The sequence below is a fragment of the Microcebus murinus genome, chromosome 12 (assembly GCF_040939455.1).
Source record: "Microcebus murinus isolate Inina chromosome 12, M.murinus_Inina_mat1.0, whole genome shotgun sequence".
Classification (NCBI taxonomy): Eukaryota; Metazoa; Chordata; class Mammalia; order Primates; family Cheirogaleidae; genus Microcebus; species Microcebus murinus.
Window position 1 is genome coordinate 25,343,036 of NC_134115.1, and position 20,435 is coordinate 25,363,470.

The following is a 20,435-nucleotide window of genomic DNA, read 5'->3' on the forward strand; positions in this document are numbered from 1 at the left end:
TGTGTTTATTATCCCCACCAACAAATCTAAGAAACTAAAGGGATCTCATATTCTTAGTTTCTATTGTTGTCAATTGCTCTGGGCATAACAGCTGAAGCTGAGAGTCCCCAGTTGCATTATTTAATCAGTAAAATGTTAAATAAGTATGGTCAACCCCTATGTGATTGCACTTCAGGATTGATTTCAACCCGAGTTAAAAAATTCAGGTAAAAAGTGTGGAAACTCAGAAGGGCATATTAAAATTTCATGTTAATTGCATCAAAATATTAAAATATTTCATTTTTACATCTGTTTTGCCTGTTATTAATTTGAAATACAGAATATTTTTAAGATATTAGTTCAGATTTCTTAAATTGAATTTTCTAGTGATTAATGCTTGTTTTTTAAGTTTTGGTAGGATATAAAGACAGAAGAACAATGAATTGTTTGCAATAAAGGAAGTATATTAACACAATATAGGTGGTTGATAAAAATAAGTTTCATGTGCTCTTTTACCACTTTTGAAGAAGAAGACAAATGCAGAGAAAACAATAATGGAAAAGTTAATATAAGCATGTCCACTTATGGGTAGATGTGTTTAGAAATAATGTGGCCTAAGAGTACAAACAACCATATTTTCACAGAGGCCTCATCTTCACATATGGTATAATAGTTTGAACAAATCTGCAGAAACCACCAAGCCATTAGTGGCAGTGACTAACCAACTTAATACATCAAAATTTGAAAGAATACTATATCCATTTGAATATGAATTTATGTTCACAACAGTTAGACAAAAGAAACAAAAAAGTGATCACAATGTGACTGACACCAAGCCCTTGCATTGGACTTCCCATCTGCATTTGGGCAGAGACTCCTTTAGGTGAACTGCCAGGAATCCCAGCCAGCAGCCATGCTAAATGCATCCCCACACTGGACAGGAGACTTTTGTAAAGAATGTAGTTGGCAGTGGCACCCAATGAAATGGAGTTCTTGTGCATAGTTTGTTTTTGGAGACTTACCTCTTTTATTAAGGATGCCACATGGAGTGCAGTGAGAGGAGTTTGCTCTGCTGGTTTGACAACTACTGTGTTTCCACAGCTCAGGGCAGGTGCTATCTTCCAAATAAGCATGACCAGTGGGAAATTCCACTAGAAAGCAATATTAACAAGAGAGTCTCTGTATTGCTGAAAAGCACATTTGGTAATCTAAATTCACCTGCAGATATTAAAAAGTAATTATAGTATTGTTGTGTAATCATCTGTCGTGTTCTAATAAATTACATTGCTAAAAGCAACTAGTAAATTATAAAATGCTCTAAATAAACTAGATATGGGAAGGGAGTAGGAGAGAGCTCCAAAATTTAGTCAAGTGCTGTTAATTTGAGTTCCTCTTCTACTAGGAAGATAAAAAACACTGCATGGTTTGGCTTACCTTTAAGCATATATTAATTTATCTGTAAGTGTTTAAAAAATATGAGTATTCCTCCCAACCCACAGATGATTTATTATAATTATTTACTGAATTCTATCCTTAGTCACATTTATTTCTAGCACAAATATCTTGTTAAAGACATAGATATCCTGGGTCAAAAAACTGAGTGCTTTGGTTCAAATCTCAGCTCAATCACTACCAGCCATGTGAAATCACACAAGTTACTTGCTCTGTATGTACAACTGCATCATCTTTAAGTGATGATAATGGCCCTGTCTACCTCAGGCGGTTGTTCTGAGGATTAATCAAGAAAGTGGGCTATGAGCTTAACACAGTGACTGGTTCATCATAGGCACACAGTATATATTAACTGTTATTAGTATTTGCAGTTATGCAGTTTTTATAGATGTTACTGTAATTCTTAGATTAATGAGGAATTTAATTGAAATGTATCCGTATCAACATTTTTAATCTCATTGGAGCAAAAGATAATGACCACTTATTCAACTAAGAACATCAAGATACTTTACCATTTTTTTATTTGGACTTCGGAAGGTTGTCAGCTAAAGAGATATCACTTAGATAGTCTCCTGTTTGTTAAGCTTAAAAAGAAATGTTAACAATTCCACTTTAAAAAATAGTACCTTATTTCATGAACTTGGCCTATCAGAGCCTCTCATCTTAAGACACGATATATTCCATGTAGTGCTCTAAATGCCTCTGGTATTGTTTCTTTCATTTTAACTTAAAAATATCTTTCAGGATTAGAACACTCTGGTTGGTACTATTCTGTGTAATGAGAAGGCTCAATAAAGAGATGAATAGTGTTGGAGACTAATAGAATCTACTACATTTCACTAACTTGGTGACCTGCAGATGTGCCAGTGATGAGCAGTTTGCTATACACATGTAAAACATGGCTCTTAAAGAGAGGACATGATACAACTTTTAAGAAAAAACCCATAGAGTATAAGGTTAAGATCTGTTGTTATTATAGTTCTGAAATACTCTCAAGGACATGCCAGGATATAGATAGGGTTTTGGACTACCTAATTCATATCTAAGAAGTTTAGTCATAGGGAGACTGAGTTCAACAAATACTATATTTACTCCATATTTAACAAATATATAAGAAGACTTATGGCCAACAAACACATGAAAAATGCTCAGGATCTCTCATCATCAGAGAAATACAAATCAAAACCACAATGAGATATCACTTAACTCCAGTGAGTATGGCTTTTATCAAAAAGCCCCAAAACAAATGGTGTGAATGCAAAGAGAGAGGAATACTCATACACTACTGGTGGGACTGCAAACTAGTGCATCCTCTATGGAAAGTAGTATGGAGATACATCAAAGCACTAAAAGTAGAACTACCATTTGATCCCACTACCATTTGATCCCACAATTCCCACTAGTGGGTATTTACCCAAAGGAAAAAAATAATTCTATAAAAAAGACATCTGCATTTAAATGTTTATAGCACCACAATTCACAATTGCAAAGATGTGCAAACAACCCAAGTGTCCATCAATACATGAGTGGATTAATAAAATATGGTACATGTATACTATGGAGTACTACTCAGCCACACACACAAAAAATGGTAAACTAATATCTTTTGTATTAACCTGATTTGAAGTAGAGGTTATTCTTCTAAGTGAAGGATCACAAGAATGGAAAAACAAACACACATGTACTCACCATTATCGACACTTCAGTGCACATACAAAAGTAACATTCATTGGGGATCGGGCAGGTAGGAGGGGGGAGGTGGGGATGGGTAAATTCACACCTAACAGGTGTGGTGCAGTATGTCTGGGGGATGGGCATGCTTATATAGCTCTGACTCCGACAGTGCAAAGGCAATTTATGTTACCAAAGCATTTGTACCCCAGTAATATTCTGAAATTAAAAAATAAATAAATAAATAAAAACCAATATATAGGAATCTATATGTGTTGTAGGAAGCTTCATTATTAATTCTTTTTTTAAAAAATGTAGAGTTATATAGAAGAACAACTTACAGGAATGATTTGGCCACATACACCAATAGGTTCATGCCTTGTATAAGTAAAAATCTTTCCATCTAGAAAGTAAAACACACACACAATTACATATAGACAAATGTACTCATCATTCACAGAATGGTTTGGGGCTGATATGAGAGAATAGTGTAGACAATAATTAAAATATAAAATACATCTCCAACTCTTCGCAAAATGAAAATGGAGCCCTCAAATAGTAATTTGGAATGTCAGGAACCATAAAATTGAGTTAGGTGAAAGGAAAACACAAAATTGGAAACAATATGAAAGATAATTAATTCTATCTCTCATCATCTAAGAGGGCTTATTTTTAAATCATCCTAAAATTTTAACTAAAATAATAAAAAAAAAAGAACGAGAAAGGAAGGAAGAGGTCTTCAGCTAAGGGAAGAACCATTCAGATGTGTTTCTGGCAGCGCAAAGTTCTATCAGTAATAGTAACTTTTTCAAAAATGTAATAATTTAAAAAATAGTAAAATTAAAAACAAGATAATCCTTAATTCAGGCTACAACCACAGTTCTTTATTGCTTTGAAGCTATTTGAAACAAATCAATGTGAATTAGTTTGTTTAATCAGTCTCGTCTAACTGTAGTGAGTTTGACCAGGTACAGCTGATCACAACTGACTCATCCTGGACATGCAAAAAGGCATAAATAATTACATTATAAAAAGGGTAAAAATGTCATTATTGGAATAATATCAAAGAATTTAATTCCAGAGGCCAGCTTTAAAAAGTTTGGGCCCTTAGTTAGACAATTGCCTCAAATCAGTAATTGTGGCCATAAGAATATTCTTACTTTAATATTTTCTAAAATATGCATAGTGTTATCTTCTGCATGATTATCTGAAACAACTTTAAAAGCCATTTGTGGGAGCTCACATCCAAGGTTACTGGGTCTGAGTCTTCTTGGCAGCAAAGAAATAAAAAATAAAAAAGCCATTTGATGAATCTTAACAGAACTTCCAAGTTCAGAGCTGTGTTGTTTCAAAATCTAGGGGAAAAAAATTTTGCCTTATTTGGTTGACATCTTTAAGAGGGAAAGTTTAAAATTATTGAGCTCTATAGTAATCTCCTCACTGTTACTCCCACCTCTAGTGGATTCTCAAAGCTACTTACCAGCTGGTATAGTACGGCCCTGGATCTTGTCAGCCCAGCCTGCACAGTAGCGTAATGCTTTTATGCTGCCTCCCAAATCCATCAGGTATGCATTGGAAAATACTTTTCCACCATTCATTGCCTCCATTGTCTGAAAAACAGATCATGTTCCAAATCTAAAATTCCATAAAAGTTTTACATTAAAAAAACATATGTAATCAATATTTTGAATAATCGTGTGCTAGACAATTTTGAAAATAGAAGAAATCTTAAATCATCGTGTCTAATCTCCTCTTTTAAAAAAAGAGACTAAAAAAAGTTAAAATGACTTGCTTGAGGTCACATAGCAAGATCTGGGTACAAAGGGTTGTGAGATTCTGGTTTCTAAAAACTAGTGCTTTTAATCTCATTTCGAATATCCTCCAGCTAACAAACTTTTTAGGAATCTGTCACAATTTGTTTTATACACAGCAGGTGAGAATGGTACCCAGTTGTAGTCAGATCAGTTTCACCAAGATTTCACCTACCGTGTAATCCAACTCTGTGTGACAGTTTAGTGTCAGTGACTATTAATGATGCCTCCATAATCATTTTTAATTTTTATATGCCATCTAGATATAGGCAATCTATTCACACACACTTAAGTAACACCTGGAGTTTTCATTCGTAATTTTCCTCAGCACAATTTTTAATGGTGAAACTCCCAGTTTTGCCATTATTATCATCATCATCATTTGAATGGTCTATGAAGTTCAAATTTTCTAGTTTAGTGTCCTATTCATTATAGGATGACCTATCTCCTCTTTTCCTTCTCTTGTTAAGCAGAACTTTAAAGAGCTCTTTGGGATATAATGTTCTGCTGGGGTGAGCACCTGGCAGGTACTGGCAGGATATGATTTATCACCATATCCAGGTGATAAACTGTTAAAGTTGTCTTGTCTGTGTCTTAAAATGTCTACCATCACAAAATTTAATCAGACACAATTTTTGTATGACTGTACCTTCTTATGCTGACAGGCAATCAGATCAGATAAATGACAGAAGCCAAGTTTAAGTAAATTATGCTTTCTTCTTACAGGAAATTTTGGTTAATATAGTTTCATTATACATAGCTCCTGGTTCCATATTTTTGCATACTTTGAATTATGCTGTGTCTCCAATTGAGTAATAAATGGTTCTTTCATTAGCTATAATTGCTAATGTTGATTTTTTTTTAAAAGCAGACTTCTCTGCAACTGCCACTTTAAGATTCTAAAAGTAATAAAAATTTCCTGTGGAATCTGATTTTGGTATTGGTTTTGGTTAAATTGGCTTCACTATAATGCCCAATTGAGAAGACAAAAAACAAGGAAATACCCTCCACAAGGATATTACCCACTGACTTATCTGTTAAAATATAAATTAAAAAAACAAAGTAAAAACGATTTTTATAAACACATCAATAATTGGATTTTTTTCTTTAATTTTTGACTTTTTCACCTGTAAAAAGAACATTTAATTATGAGCATTGTGAACACACATTTCAGGGAGGGAAAAATAGCCATTTATTAAATACCTTGGCTATTGGATATGCATTTTTCTAAAAAGAAATAAGGTTTATTTTAGAGAAATATTTTGGGCACCTTTCACAAATCATGAGTTTTCACCTAAAAGTGTTCACTACTCAAGTACTTTAAGAAACCCAGTACATCATTCCATGAGATTCAAACTACATGTGACCTTGTTAAAGGATTTGAGAAGTTGTAAGCTAAAGAAATTTCTTTAATTTGGTTTAACTTGCGATTTGACAATGTTTAGACTATGGAATCTACTATGGGAGTAAAAGTTAACAGAACTGTAGTACAGATGAATATTTGAGAAAAACTCAATGGTCAGAGTCCTACACAAGAGCTGGGAGATAAAGTCTTTTCATTTTGTTTGGAGAGAGCATGTAGTGATCACTAAAACCAAAACAACTTGCCTATTCAAACAATAAATGCTTTTGAGAACTCTATCTCAGTATCCAGTTTGGTTAATACTCACTGCCAGCACGAGACGATCTCTCTCGATTAAATCGGCCAGCTTGTACAACAGTTGTCCCCTCTCTGAAGCATCCATAGTACGCCATGGAGAGCCAATCTGAAAAGCCTGTCTTGCGGCCTTTACGGCTTTGTCAACATCCTCCTGTGGGTCAAAGAGAATTTAATTCAGTAGGCTGAACATACTGGATCAGAAAATCCAATGGCGGTGGCCCAGCGAAATAGACTGAAGCTCGTTACAAGCAGGCACTGTGTCTCCAATAGCCTAAAGTCTAGCACACTGTGCACACTCAGCTACACCATATTGCAGTTACACTTGCTGAGTCATCTTTAGAATGACGAGCTCCACACATCTTGCATATGCTTGATTTCCCAGAATATAAATATCATAGTAATAGTTGCTATCATTTGCATGCTTGCCATGTCTCAAGCAATGTTCTAATAACTGTACACATATTAGCTCATTTAATTCTCAGTCATTTAAAGGGAAAAACAAGTCCCCCATTTTAAAGATGAAGAAACTAAAGCAAAGAGAGAGGAGCTTTATACAACGTCAATAACTAAAAGTGGCTCAAATGAGTTTTTGGCAGAGCTCATCTCACTGTAGAGATTTTGCTTGCTCTCACCACACATTACACTCCCTTGGTGACTGAATTATAGGAGTTGCAGAAGCTCGAGATCCAAAGTATTGAATATTTTCTTTGATCTCTGTTGACTCTATACAGCCTGTCCATTCTCATGAAGGGCCTATTAAAGGGTGAATAAGAACTTTTCTTTGTTGTTGAATAGTAAACATTATAAACATGTGACCATTTTTTTTATTGCAGAGGGAAAAGGCATAGAGGAAGTGGACCTGGGATATTGAAGGGTCTGCAGGGGGCAGCCCCTCCCCCTTTCCCATCTGGGTACAAAGAGATCGTTTTAAACACTAACTAGGTAAAGAAATCATTTTCTTCTTATTAATAATGCACCACTTCAGACTACATTCATTCCAGCAAAAGTCAAATAGTAAAGTGATTCCACACTCAGTCTAGACTCTTTGACTCTACTCTCCTATTGTCTTCATGGAAGCTCTTTCTACTCGTCTGTGTTTTTCTACAGCAGGTATCTCCTCTGGTTCTTTCCTATTCCACCTCAGTTACAAAGGTTGCCCTGGCCACTACGTTCCCCTGCAGATCTTTATTAATACCCTTTTGAGCTCCACAGAATATATTTACTACAGGAATCACTACCTCCCTGTTGATTACTTTATATATCCCTTTTTTTCTCCATCAGGTGAGTTGCAAGCACCTTAAAGGCATAGATCATTTCAAGGTTATTTTGCACATAGGACTGGCCACTGAATGAAACTATGTGTGCTCCATAAATCATGACTGCATCATAGGCCAGTGGGTTGCAAATTTCTGCAGGAGCCATAATTCCCTTTGAGAATTGAGGGAGGGGCAAGTAATCAACCTAACTCTTTTAAATTGTACAAAATGAAGCTAAATCCTATCCAAGCATGACATCTCCCCCTTGAGAAGCATGGACCTCAAAATGTTATCCCCTTCCTTAGGCTGTATTCAATCAAGAAACCCCAATCATACAACTCTACAAATTAAATATAATTTTGTAGTATTTATCACCAAACTAAGATGATTGGGTTAAGTGGGATGTTTTAGAAGTGCAATATGGTATGATCAAACGATGATACTTACTGACTACAAGTAAAGAGACTTTTACGATAACAGATCACACACTGGTATATCTCAGTGTCTAACTTTTGAGAGAATGATGAGCATATACAATAAAATACATGCATTCATTTATTGCCTTTCCCAAGAAATATATATATATATATATATGTGTGTGTGTGTGTATAAATATGTACTGTGTGTATAAATATACACACACACAGTATATATTGGAGCATTCAATTAATCACAGTACATATTTGGAACACTCAATTAATCACATTGATTGCTTATATTTGGACACTGTCTCATGCCATAGGGTCTAACTTTTTCCAGGCTAAATCCAGAAAGCAATGTTAAAAAAAAATAAAGAAAAGTAAGACATAAGAATCTGAGATTGCCAGTATGATCTGTGGATACCATGGGCTATAAAATATACGCTGCTCTGTGTTTAAACAGTTCTGTGTGACACAGCTTCCATTTGGATCTTCCGCTCAGTGTCCTGCCATCAGCGTTTGCTGAATATGGGACATTCTAGGAATTCTGACCTCCCAAAGGGATATGGAGAAACTGGCTTCAAGACAAGTAACTCTGTCATATGGAAAACACATCCCTAGAGAATTCTGCTTTAAAGAAAGATGTCCTTGTGCTTATGTTCTTTGGATCATGCCCTTCCTTTACTTATATATTTATTGTGCAGGAGCAGAAATAGAATAATGGTGGTTAATATATAGTTTTGGAACAAAACAATCCAGATTTGAATTCTGGTTTCTCCTTATTAGCTATGTAAGCTTTGAGCCATTTGACTACACATCCATTCATCTAAAGATTTAATGAACATGCCACTTTGTAGTATTCTTAGCATCAGGGTTCTAATGACAGAAAAATAAAGTAAGGAGACTGCCCTTTTGGAATAATCAAATGAAAGAGACATACAACCAAATCATCACCCAAAAATATTATTATAAACCGTAAAAAATTTTCTGAAGATCTTATGTTGTAGCATGATCTCTCTAAGGTTCAGAGTTCTTATCTTTAAAATAGAGACATGGTTACCTCACAGGGTTCTGTTGAAGACTAAATAAGGTGACACTTGAAACACATTTTCTATATGACAGATGTTAAGTGATAGCAATTTTTATTGTAGTCCTAGCAGTCAGATCAACCTGTATCAATAACTGTTAGTAGTTCTAGTATATTCTAATCCTTCTTTCTGTGTTCACTGTCCTGTACAAATATTAGGACAATGAAGCACAGTTAGGCCCTTCTTATTTCATATTGTCAATAGCCTTCCCAAGTTCATTCTCTTTTCTCCCTAAACTGTCGGGCCTATTGTTACCAGGCTAGCCTTCAAGTACTTTTGTCTTATCACTCGCCCTTTCAAATGTACACAGCTGTTCCCTTTTATCTACAGTCTGAAGGCCAAACTCCTCTGACTGATTCTCAAGGCCCAACATTATTGGGCTTCACCTCACCCACGCAAACTTAGTGTTCACATTTGTTCTACCCTATCTGATCCAACTCCTTCTCACCTTTGCTCCTATAACTCTCCTTGCCTAGAATGTTCTACCAGTACACTATCTTACACCACTTTACTTTCAAAACCTTACATATTTTTTAACAGCCAGTTCAAATATCAATCTACCTAAACCATCTCCAGACCAATCTAGCTACCAGTCAAGAACCTATGAAGCTCCAGGCACAAGATAAGTTATTTACAATCCAACCAGTACTGTTATAGTTGAGCATCACTGACTTTGGTTTTCAGGTGAGTAGACTATGGCTCATAGACATGAAATCTAGCAGGTAGTAGAATGAAAATTTAATCCCATATCTGACTTTAAAATCTAGTTCTTATAGCTCTTCAAGGCTGCCCTAATAATGAAATCCTTTGAAAATTTACTACTATCTGTATTATAAGCTATGATATTTCTTACTATTCAGGGCCTACAATAGGCAGTCAATAAATATTTAATAATTTGGTTACCTATCTTACAAACTTCTCATGTTACACTAATTTTATATAAGGATGCATTTCTATGACATTTATATAATAAACCATATTTCAATAGATTTCATTATATAACAAAAATTCTTACATTATTCAAAACTATTAGGCATCAGGATTCTTTTCGTTTTTAATTCTAAGACTACGATTTCTTGGATTTTTATTACAGGACTTTCATTTTCAGAGATATATTTTTTGAATTAACCAGAAAACAATTTGGTACATAAACTCAGATTGGCCAACATTAATAACACTTTTGCTTATGGCATTTACAATATTCATTTTTTGAGGAAAGGGCCACAAGCTGAATGCATGAAGACAGTTCAACCGTTGCTGAGATATCAAAAGGCAGCTAAGCACAGTTAAGGAAGAACCGAACTCTTCAATCACTCCCACGTGGTGCTTCTCCACACCAAATTCATTCAAAGATGCAGAAAATAGTCATCAGATCAGTTCTACTTTTACACCTGTCACAGGCACTTACTTTAATGGACATTTACTTTTATCCCACCAATTATTTGTTAGGTCACGCGTTAGTATTAAAAGCAGTTTTCAGGATTAGCCAATATAGTCTAAAAGAGCCACTGAAGTGAAAAGAAAACAGTTCCCACCCACATCTGTGCTTTGCTTTGTAACCTCCATTTGTTCTGGCCCCTCCTTCTTTCTGTATAATACCATTGAAAGGAGATATACAGCCCATTGTGAGCACCATTCTACTTCTAAATTAAATCCCTTAAACCTCTTGGCTCATTATCTAATAAAGAATCAGTTCCAGAATATCAGGTTGACTGTGACTATGTAATTTACTTGATTTGTACCTTTCATTAAGCAATGTTATCATAGTTAACTATACATTTGCCAATAAAATTGCAAGAACATCAATAATTATTTAAAAACAAAAGTTTTGAATAATTCCAAAGAGAATAGGCAAGTGCTGGTTGTTAAGCAAAAAGCAGCTCACCATGAACAGTTTGTAACATAAACAGTTCAGTTTCAGTGATCAAATGTCCAGATACCTCAATCAGCATCCTGACCTGGTGTGAAATTTTGCTGGATGTTACCGAGTGTCCCTGATTGCTTGTCTGAGCAGTAGTAATTGTCAATAGCATGGAGCAACTCAGTGGCAAAGATTTCCAAGGCTTCTAGTATGATCATCAGCTTTCCCTTACTACATGTTAGAAAGAAGGTAAACCCTGTGAACTGTGCCAAGGAAAGTCCTCAGACTACCTGACAAAGTCTCATATGGAACTTCAGGAGCAGAGATTTATTTTACCTATAAAACTAATTTCAGTGGCAAAGCTAAAGGTTCAAGGCTTCAGAGCTAAAATATTAAAAATATTGTGTAATATAAACTCAATGATTTTTAATGAAATAACTTGGTAATATACTGTCCTTTAAGTTCTATGTTAACTTCTTAGTTTCCTCTAACAATTTAGAATAAACAATGTTATTAAGGATTAATAAAGAATTTCTCTGCTTTTCAAACCTATGAGTAATCCCTTCTTAGGCAGCCTATATAATAAACTTAGACCTTATTTTAGTTTAAAATAAACAGGCTTATCATCATCACCAAATGACTACTGAGTGTCTTTATGGACCAAGAACAACTTAGAAAAGTTCCCCAGACTGCATCAGAACCCATATTTTCATGACATGTCTCTTGAATTTGCAATGGGGTTGGGTAGCTCAGAATGGCAAGAAACCAAGAAACCTGGTATAAAATGGAACTAGTGTTTAAAAACTCACCTTATCTCCTTCTTCTACATGGCAGATGACCTCCTCAGTTGCAGGATTAATGACAGGAAATTTCTTGCCACTCACTGAAGCATGCCATTCATTGTTTATGAAGATCTGTACGGATGGAAAGTAGGTACAAAGATATTTAAATATGCAGCAAAGTTTGGAAATTTTTATAAACTTAAAGCATTATGCAATGCCTAAATGATGTATATCCCGTCATCCTTCAAAATTTATTGGCTGTTTAAGTCAAATTGTGCATGAACACACACTCTCTAAAATAAAGTACATATTGCTTTTAAGTTTCACGAAGATATGCACTCATTTCTACCCTACAAAATACAGATTGGAGGAGACAATCTCAAAAAGAAAGATTTTACCTGAAATAGCCATGAAATTGAGGCAAGAGTGGAGGCTTTACTTGGCCTAATCTTTAAAAACTATTGCTTCTATTTTCCACTTCAATTTCTCAACATCTTCATTTTTGGCTACTGGTGATTTGATATCATAAGTGACTACTTTCTAATCCTTTGTCTTACTGTTTTAACACTAGTAAAATAATTATGCTGAAATAAAGGACTTTAAAAGAAGTTTGCTCAGAAAAATTTAGCTAGTGACATGACTTCACTGGCTGTTTGAAAGCATAGGAGTTTCATTCTCCTTTTCAAAAAATTTCCTGATAATTTATTTTTCTCAAATGAAATCAGGAACTACATTTCTTTAGGAAAGCTAAGTAAGACATGCATCTATAGAAACAGAGAGCTCTAGTAAATATGGGATTTTGTTCTATGTGTAGTATAAAAGAATAGAAATATTAAAAGCATCGGTATGTCATTTAAAATGTCTCAGTTTCCAATTTTACATCACTGAATTTGCATTTCATTAGACAGCTAGCTTGGATATCTCATTCAGTTTCTAGTAGACAACAAAATTTGGTGTCATATTAAGAAATACCTCTTTTGTGATGAATAAACCTATGTTCTGTTTCTGACAAAAGCTAGTGTTTCTTCTGTCTCTTTTCATCCCTTTATTTCTTGTGTATTCCATTTTTTCTTATTATTTGAAATATGAAAATAAGTAAGCACATAAGTATATAATATGTAGTCAATAGTACAGTATTTGTTGTTACATATTACAACTTTCTGTTGGACTTATGACAAGATAAACTACTTTATTTAATTTGAAATCATGTGTAATTGATACATGGAGTTGTAAAAGAAGGGTGACATATGCACTGGGTTTACACATTATCTTAATTCTGATACCCCTCCTTACTTGATATTTAAAGATCAGTAATTACTGATAGCTCAACCTTGAGGGAGAGCATATTGAAATACCCCTTCCAGGTTTTAATAACTTGCTATGCTAAATGCAAGTTAGTACTTAAAAATTTCCATTGATCATGATCAAGATTATACATTGCTAGATCTGTTACTTATATTGTGTATATTTGACATAAATGTAATCTTTGAAATCAACCTATGAGCATTCACTAATTTAGATATTCTATCATATAGTGTCAATGACATAGTTTAACATTCTTTAACATTAATGAAATATATGTTACTATGTATACCTAAAGGCTTGAGTGCCTTGCATTTCATACATTCATTGTGAAATTTGTCACTTTTTAAATAGTCATTTTGACATGTCTGCCTTCCTTCCAATGTGTAGGCTCCATAATATCAAGGACTGTGTTTGTTTAGTTTTCTGGTTTATCCTCAGTGTCCAACACAATTCCAGCCCTCAAGCAACATTAGCCTCAGTAAAGAGTTCTTAAGTACAATTGAATCAAATAACTTACACTCCATCGGCTACTCCTAGCTATGACCCATAGCATTCTGCACATGGGTACACTGTGATACTTGTGATTTGCTATAAAATGGGTAGGAGGATAAGCCTCCTTGTTTGCCTGTTCAGACAAAAACAATTATCCATAGATAATCATTTTAGATGCAACAGCATCCTATATATTTGGAGGAGTTCAAAAGAATTATAGTCTAGCCTGGAATTGACATGAAAGAGGCAGGGGCATGCATAAAGAAAGGGGGAAGGAATCTGAAGCAGTTCAAATGAGGAGGCAAGAGGTGCAAAGATACACATATGGGGCATAAGAAAGATGGAAGTATCAAGAAAATCCTTGTTTCTCTGATAGAGTAACTGAACACAGATGAAGACCATAAAATTCATCATATTATCCCTTGAGGAAAAGGTTGGCGTCTTAGTTCAACTCAAAGAAATATAAATTCAGATTAAAGTGATTTTCCCAATGTCTCTGAGAATGAGCCAGCACTCTAGCAATCAGAAACACATTTTACAGACTTATATTTGAGTTACTCTTAGAGTATTTTCTTTTACACATTCTTAGCCTCAAACGTCTAGTATTTTCATTCCCAAGGGGTGACTGGGAAAGACCTTAATCAACGTGTCCCAAACTCAGCTCACTGCCATTTCTAGCTTTGTGCTGCTCCCACCCCAAATTTCTAGTTTGCTCATCCAATCCTCATTCTCTCTCCCACACACTCTTTCCTTTTCTCTTAACAACATACACAGTTCCTTTTGTATCAGTTTGTTCTACGCTATTATAAAAAAAACCTTTCCCTGATCTCCCGGCCCAATACCTCTGCCTAATAAAAATTGAATTTTCACCTTGTTGTCATAATCTTCCTCAGGCAACCCAGTTTAGATTTTGTCTACACTCCTCCCCTCCCTAGAACACTGGCGATTCTCCATTGTCAAACTCCTCAGCATGGCACTCAAGGAGGTTAGAGATTTTGCCCCAATATACTATTCCAACCTTTTGTCCTACCAGTCCCTCAGTTTACTCTTTATTTCAGACTCATTCTACTGCCTCAAACACCAAGCTGTTCTTTGCTCCACACCCCTCTTTACTCATGCTGTCCTTCACACTGGAGTTGCACTATTATTTTCTTCTACTTACACTTCAAACTCCAGCTTAATATATCATCTCCTCATGAAGATTTCACCAGTTGCTCCAACTGGATTTAAACTCTTTTTTCTCTTATCCCACATAACATGTTATTATCCTACTATTAGATTCCACATTATGTTCTGTTAATGTTAGATATCTACAAATCAGTCTATGAGGAGGGGATGGGTATATTCACACCTAATGGGTGCTGTGCCCATCATCTGGAGGGTGGACAGGCTTGAAACTCTGATTCAGGTGGGGCAAAGGCAATTTATGTAACCTAAATGTTTGTACTCCCATAATATGATGAAATTAAAAAAATAAATAAATAAAAAGTTCAAATAAAAAAATAAAAATAAAAAACTAAAGATATCTCAGTATTTATCCCAGATTTTTTAATGTGCCTTTCAAAACTTGTATTAGATTTACTCTCACTTGCTACTCCTACCTTCTCTCTGCCCTGAAGGTTGCATTAAGGGAACACAATATCATTCTGTCCAAGATCTACCCAGAATAGCACCCTTCTACAGTACGATTACACTAAAAAATATAATAAAAACAACATACAGAATCGATTATATTCTGTTAGGCCTGTGCTGAAACTTTCCAGCTCTTCCCTGAGTCTCTTATCTTTAGATCTGTGATAATTTGTGGTTTCAAGTTCTCAATATATTCTCAATACATTAGCACTTATTTCTCTCTGCATAATCTCTTTTGGTGAAAGACTCATTACAGTATGTATGTACCATCTAGTTTCATCATCAAAATCATATATCTAAATAGTACATAAAACTCCCCCTTCAGATTAAAGTGTTTTAAATGAGCATTAATCTAAAGTCAAAGCACAAGTTTATCTGGCAGCCTGCAGGAAATAGAAGATATTAGTTATAGCAGGTCCCAAATTACCAGCAACTGCTCTCTATTATTCAGTTTTAACATTTAATGTAAGAGCACACGATGGACCCAATCTTTGCTTGAACTTGAGCTTATATTTATGTAACCTTGGCTAGTCCCTGTTGCATCAGAAAAGGGTTTGTGAAATAATGAGTAAAGACTTGAAACATACTCTGGATGGTACTGTGGGAAAATGTGAGACAAGTTAGCATCACCATTGCTTTCCAGAGTTCTATAACCTTGGAGGAGACTGTATTTTTAGCAAGATCAGCCAGGGAAGAATTAAAGTTAGTGGAGTAAGGTGGCCAAAGCAGTAGTTTAGTCAATAAATGGTAGAGAGGGACACAGCCTGGAAGAGAGTATCCTTGAAGGATGGGATTGGATTGGTGGAAAGAAAAACAATGAGCAAAGGAGGAACAACCTTGGGAAGTTCTGTAACACAGTTAGGAGATCAGCTCCTAACAGAACAGAGAGTTCCAGCAAAAACAAATTATAGATAAAGTCTGATGATGAAAATAATGTGTGTTTGTGGTGGAGCTTGATCTCAGTGTAAAAAGTTTGTATTCTATTCTGGATATGTATGATAAAGGAATAACTGCATCAAATGCATGTATTATGAATACTGATTTTAAAGTACCTCAAATTGATTTGAAGTAGAGCAACCAAAGTCCAGGAGATTAGCCCAGAGACCACTTTAATAATACAATCATTGGAGTCATAAAGTTTTGGAGAAGAATAATGCAATAATAGAGTTTGCAAATTATGAATTGTGTACATTCTCCTACAGAGGTCTTTCAGCATATAAAAAGAACTCAGAACCCATAGCCTCAAGGCCACATGTGATGCTCCAGACCCCCAAGTGTGGCCCCTCAACCGAATCCAAACTTCACAGAACAAATTGCTATGTTGGAAAATTTGTGTTCAGTCAAAAAGCCACATTTAAGGATCCCGAAGGCCACAGGTAGCCCCAAGACCACAAGCCCTGTGGGTTGTTAGGCCAGGTATTGCACCCTACTTTTCTTTCCCTAGCTAGGAGAATTTATTGGTAGGAATTACCTTAATTACCTTTTTTCTGTCTTATCTTTATTAGCTTTACATTTGGCATTTGCCTTCTAGGCTAATGAATGTTTGTTACAATAATTATAAAATCTATTTTAGGCCTGTAGAAATATTCTATCTTGGAAGCAATGTCATTTTCCATTTGTTGTTTGCCTTTAGCAAGTTTAGGGGAAAAGGGATGATACTATAAAAGTAAAATATTCTTGGGTTCTATTTAATCATTAAATTACTTATATTCTAATTATGAATTTTGGACTAAGGTTACTTTTGAATGATATGTATATATAGTAGATGTCAATTTTAGGTTCCCAATACTGATTGGAAATTATAGATGCCTATGCATACTCTTGGACTTCAAGTACTTTTTTTTTTTATGTAAACTTTATCAAAGTATTTATCTCTCAAAAACTTCAAATACTTTTTATATGGGGAATTAATCAATGGGAATGTTGACGCAAATTAAGAACTGATTTTTACTCTTTCAATTTTAGACATGTCAGGTTTTAAGAGATGTATCCTATTACCTTTGATAAATAAGTGACTGTTTCCTGGATGCAGTTTTGTGGCCAAATATAAGTCATTATTTTGAAAAACATTTGCCTTTCCAGGGTAAAAGCTATTATATCTTAATGCATTTGGTATAATGCTATAATTCTAAATAAATTAGCAATTTTTTCAAAATATTTCTGGCTTGGATTAAGCTGGATTTCACTACTGGGCAAAATAAAGATCTATTCTCCTTATCTGTTGATATGAGATTTTGAAGCCAGTTGACTAAAGTGGAGAGCCCCTGACTCCCCCCAGAAAACACCAGGTGCCCTAAACTCATACTCTCTCTGCAAGGCAGCCATGGGCCGGCAGCTCTAGATCCAGTAAGAGAAGCCAATACTTTCTAGGTGGCAGAGACATTTTTAACAGATCACACTTTCAATGCAGGAAGGATTTCAGCACATTCCAAGGGAGAGAGAGGGTAGTAAGAGTGACCCTTTTATATCTCCTGTATGGATTTCAAAATCTGAGATCTTGAGTCACAGCATGAGGAGTGATGGGTGGTGGTGTCATTGTGCAGGGAGTCATGTGTGTTGTGTGTGAACTTTTTCCTCAGCCTTAGGACCGTTAAAAAATTGCCAAAGGCAGTGGAGAATGGAGACACAAAGGACAAGACAGCAGGTGAATAATGAGGGAGAGAGACTGAACAGAAGTCAGGTGGGGTCTTAACATTTAAAAAATAAAGGTTTGATCTCTCACAACTACTTTCAACCCAAACCCCGAGGCACGAAAGCAAAACTTTGGGACTCAGAGTCAAAAAATGTAAAAAGAAATTAAGGAGGAAATAATAGATGGGAGGAAAATTTTTTAAGTGCAATCAATGGAATGAAAACAAAACAACAGAGTGACCAAAACAAAAATAGGAGAAATAAAAATTTATTAAGCATATAAAAAAGTGATACTATTTCAGTATACTGTTTCTTCTTTTTTGTTTTCTGTAATTGCCTTTTGTTTGATTCTTACCAGTAAATTTTTCTAGTGAGTATCTACTTTGAATATAAATTTCTTGTGAATAACAAACGTGGAATAAGAAAGTGAGGGAGACTGGAGTCTTGGGATCTTTTGGGCGTACCTTTGCCAAATGCCAACTGTATGAGGGTATGGATTCACCACATTTTTCATGTTCTCATTTGAAATGAAATTAAATGGAAAATATTTTACCCTTTAATAAAACGCTATGGAAATAACACCTCAATACACTTCATAGCTGTTGGTGAACCATGTTAAAGGCACAGTCTGATCTCTGCTGACACTTTCCTAAGGAAAAGAGCCAATGAGCTGAACACTTTCTTATGCGTCGTAGGTCTGAAAATGAAAATGCAACAGACCTTAGGATTGCGAAACCATTCATGGTTACAAGTATGGAAATGCAAAAGAGCAGGAATTTTTACTGCATCATTAAATTACAAGGCCCTCTGTTTTTCATTGTTTAATTCAGAAAGCAAAAGGGTTTTCCCCCGAGTTGCAGTAGTTCATTTCTTACTTTATTTTCCGCATCACATGATAAAGATAATCGTAAGTGATTAGATTTGTTAGACTGCGTTTTGCTTGTTTATTTTGCTTGTTTGAAGTTCTGGGCTCTAACAGGGAGGCAGGCCTTTAGACTTGGCAGCAGTGTGAAACAGGCTAAGTTCAGTCATGCTCTCAGAAATGCACAAGCAGAATCCTTGTCCTCCTTCTCCCGAGCTGCAGATTGTGAAGTCTAGACCTGGCTCCTGCTCTTGTTTTCTCTAAATATTTATCTGTTAATGATCATACATCTGTCCCAGTGGCAACAATTCTGGCTGAAGACATAAATAAGAATGCTTACATTCCCCAAATATGCAAAATAATGCAGGTCCACTTGAAGCTTTTTGAAACAGGACCTTTCTCATCTAATAATCAGACTTAAGTCCTCCTATATAAACACTCATTTTAATGAAAACAAAAAGAGAGATTGAACAAAACAAATGTAGAAGAAATAAAAATATATTAAGCATATGGAAAAGTGATGCTATTTCAGTATGCTCTGTTTCTCCTTTCTTGTTTTCTATTATTCCCCACTGGTTTGGTTCTTTCCAGTAAGTTTTTCTAGTATTTGCTTCTCTTATTCCTTATGGTTATACTGAAGTTAATAGAACTGCTTAGTAAAGCCCACTGATTCCAAAAGGCTCCTTAAACAAGTTTACCTAAATTGACCTTTCATGCTTTAAACGAATGTAGCTTTTACAAACCCAAGTCGAAGCAGCAAATGCAAATTGTACTTACCTTAGTATATTGAATCTTCAAATTAGTGAGTGGGGCAGGTATGTCTGGCATGCCTGAGGACATTTCTGGTTCAGCTTCTGAAACACAGGTGACAGGCAGTCCGGTTCTGATAGAGCACTTGGTTTCATTTGGTCCTTTTATCTGCAAGGGCTAAAGTCTATTTGCATACTGGGATGGGATTGGATGAACAAACTTAGAGCAAAAAAAAAAAAAAAAAAAAAAAAAGGAGAAAAGAAAGGACACAGGACACTACTTATTTGTAACACCCAGGGCAGGAAGCCTTTCACTTTAAACTTAAATCCTTAAGAAACCAGCCCTCTAGCATTGAAGTTGCATCTAGAGACACTGCATTATTTGCAAATGAATTAATTTACAAAGCTGAAACCTGTTATGAGAGTGTGCAGCGCAGCTGTTCTGGCCACTAAGTCCAGATATTATTTTTTTAACTTTTCATACTTTGTATGCTACTATGTAACTTTCTGTTCTCTAATGGATTTAGAGAATTTGAGGATTGAAAATGTGTCTAAAATGACCCATGTTCTCAGTAGAAGCTGATGAGGAGAGAACCCTGGCCAGGTGTCTTCAGGACAAGGCTATCAGGAAAACAGTCCACCTTCCAGAAAAGTCAGAGTGCTGTTTGGGAAAGAAAGGTGCTCTATCCAGACTTTAACCTGGGTTAGCTTTAAAATATTATATCAAGTGTATTTTGAGTGCTAGGTAAGTAGACCTACTGTGCTTTCAGAAGCCCTAAATTATT

At 35.3% G+C, this 20,435-nt stretch overlaps 1 protein-coding gene across 1 annotated transcript in view; it reads right to left on the bottom strand.

Moving 5' to 3' along the window:
• Positions 1-19,809, bottom strand: part of LOC105874769 (aldehyde dehydrogenase 1A1-like) — a 40,515-nt gene extending 20,706 nt beyond the window's left edge. Inside the window, exons 1-6 of the mRNA XM_076008627.1 lie at positions 19,679-19,809; positions 12,007-12,111; positions 6,584-6,724; positions 4,583-4,712; positions 3,444-3,505; positions 1,002-1,130 (exon numbers count right to left, since the gene is read on the bottom strand). Coding sequence (XP_075864742.1) covers positions 1,002-1,130; positions 3,444-3,505; positions 4,583-4,712; positions 6,584-6,724; positions 12,007-12,111; positions 19,679-19,741 — 630 coding nt within the window. The 5' untranslated portion in view covers positions 19,742-19,809. The remainder of the gene's footprint in view (positions 1-1,001; positions 1,131-3,443; positions 3,506-4,582; positions 4,713-6,583; positions 6,725-12,006; positions 12,112-19,678) is intronic.
• Positions 19,810-20,435: the final 626 nt, after the last annotated feature.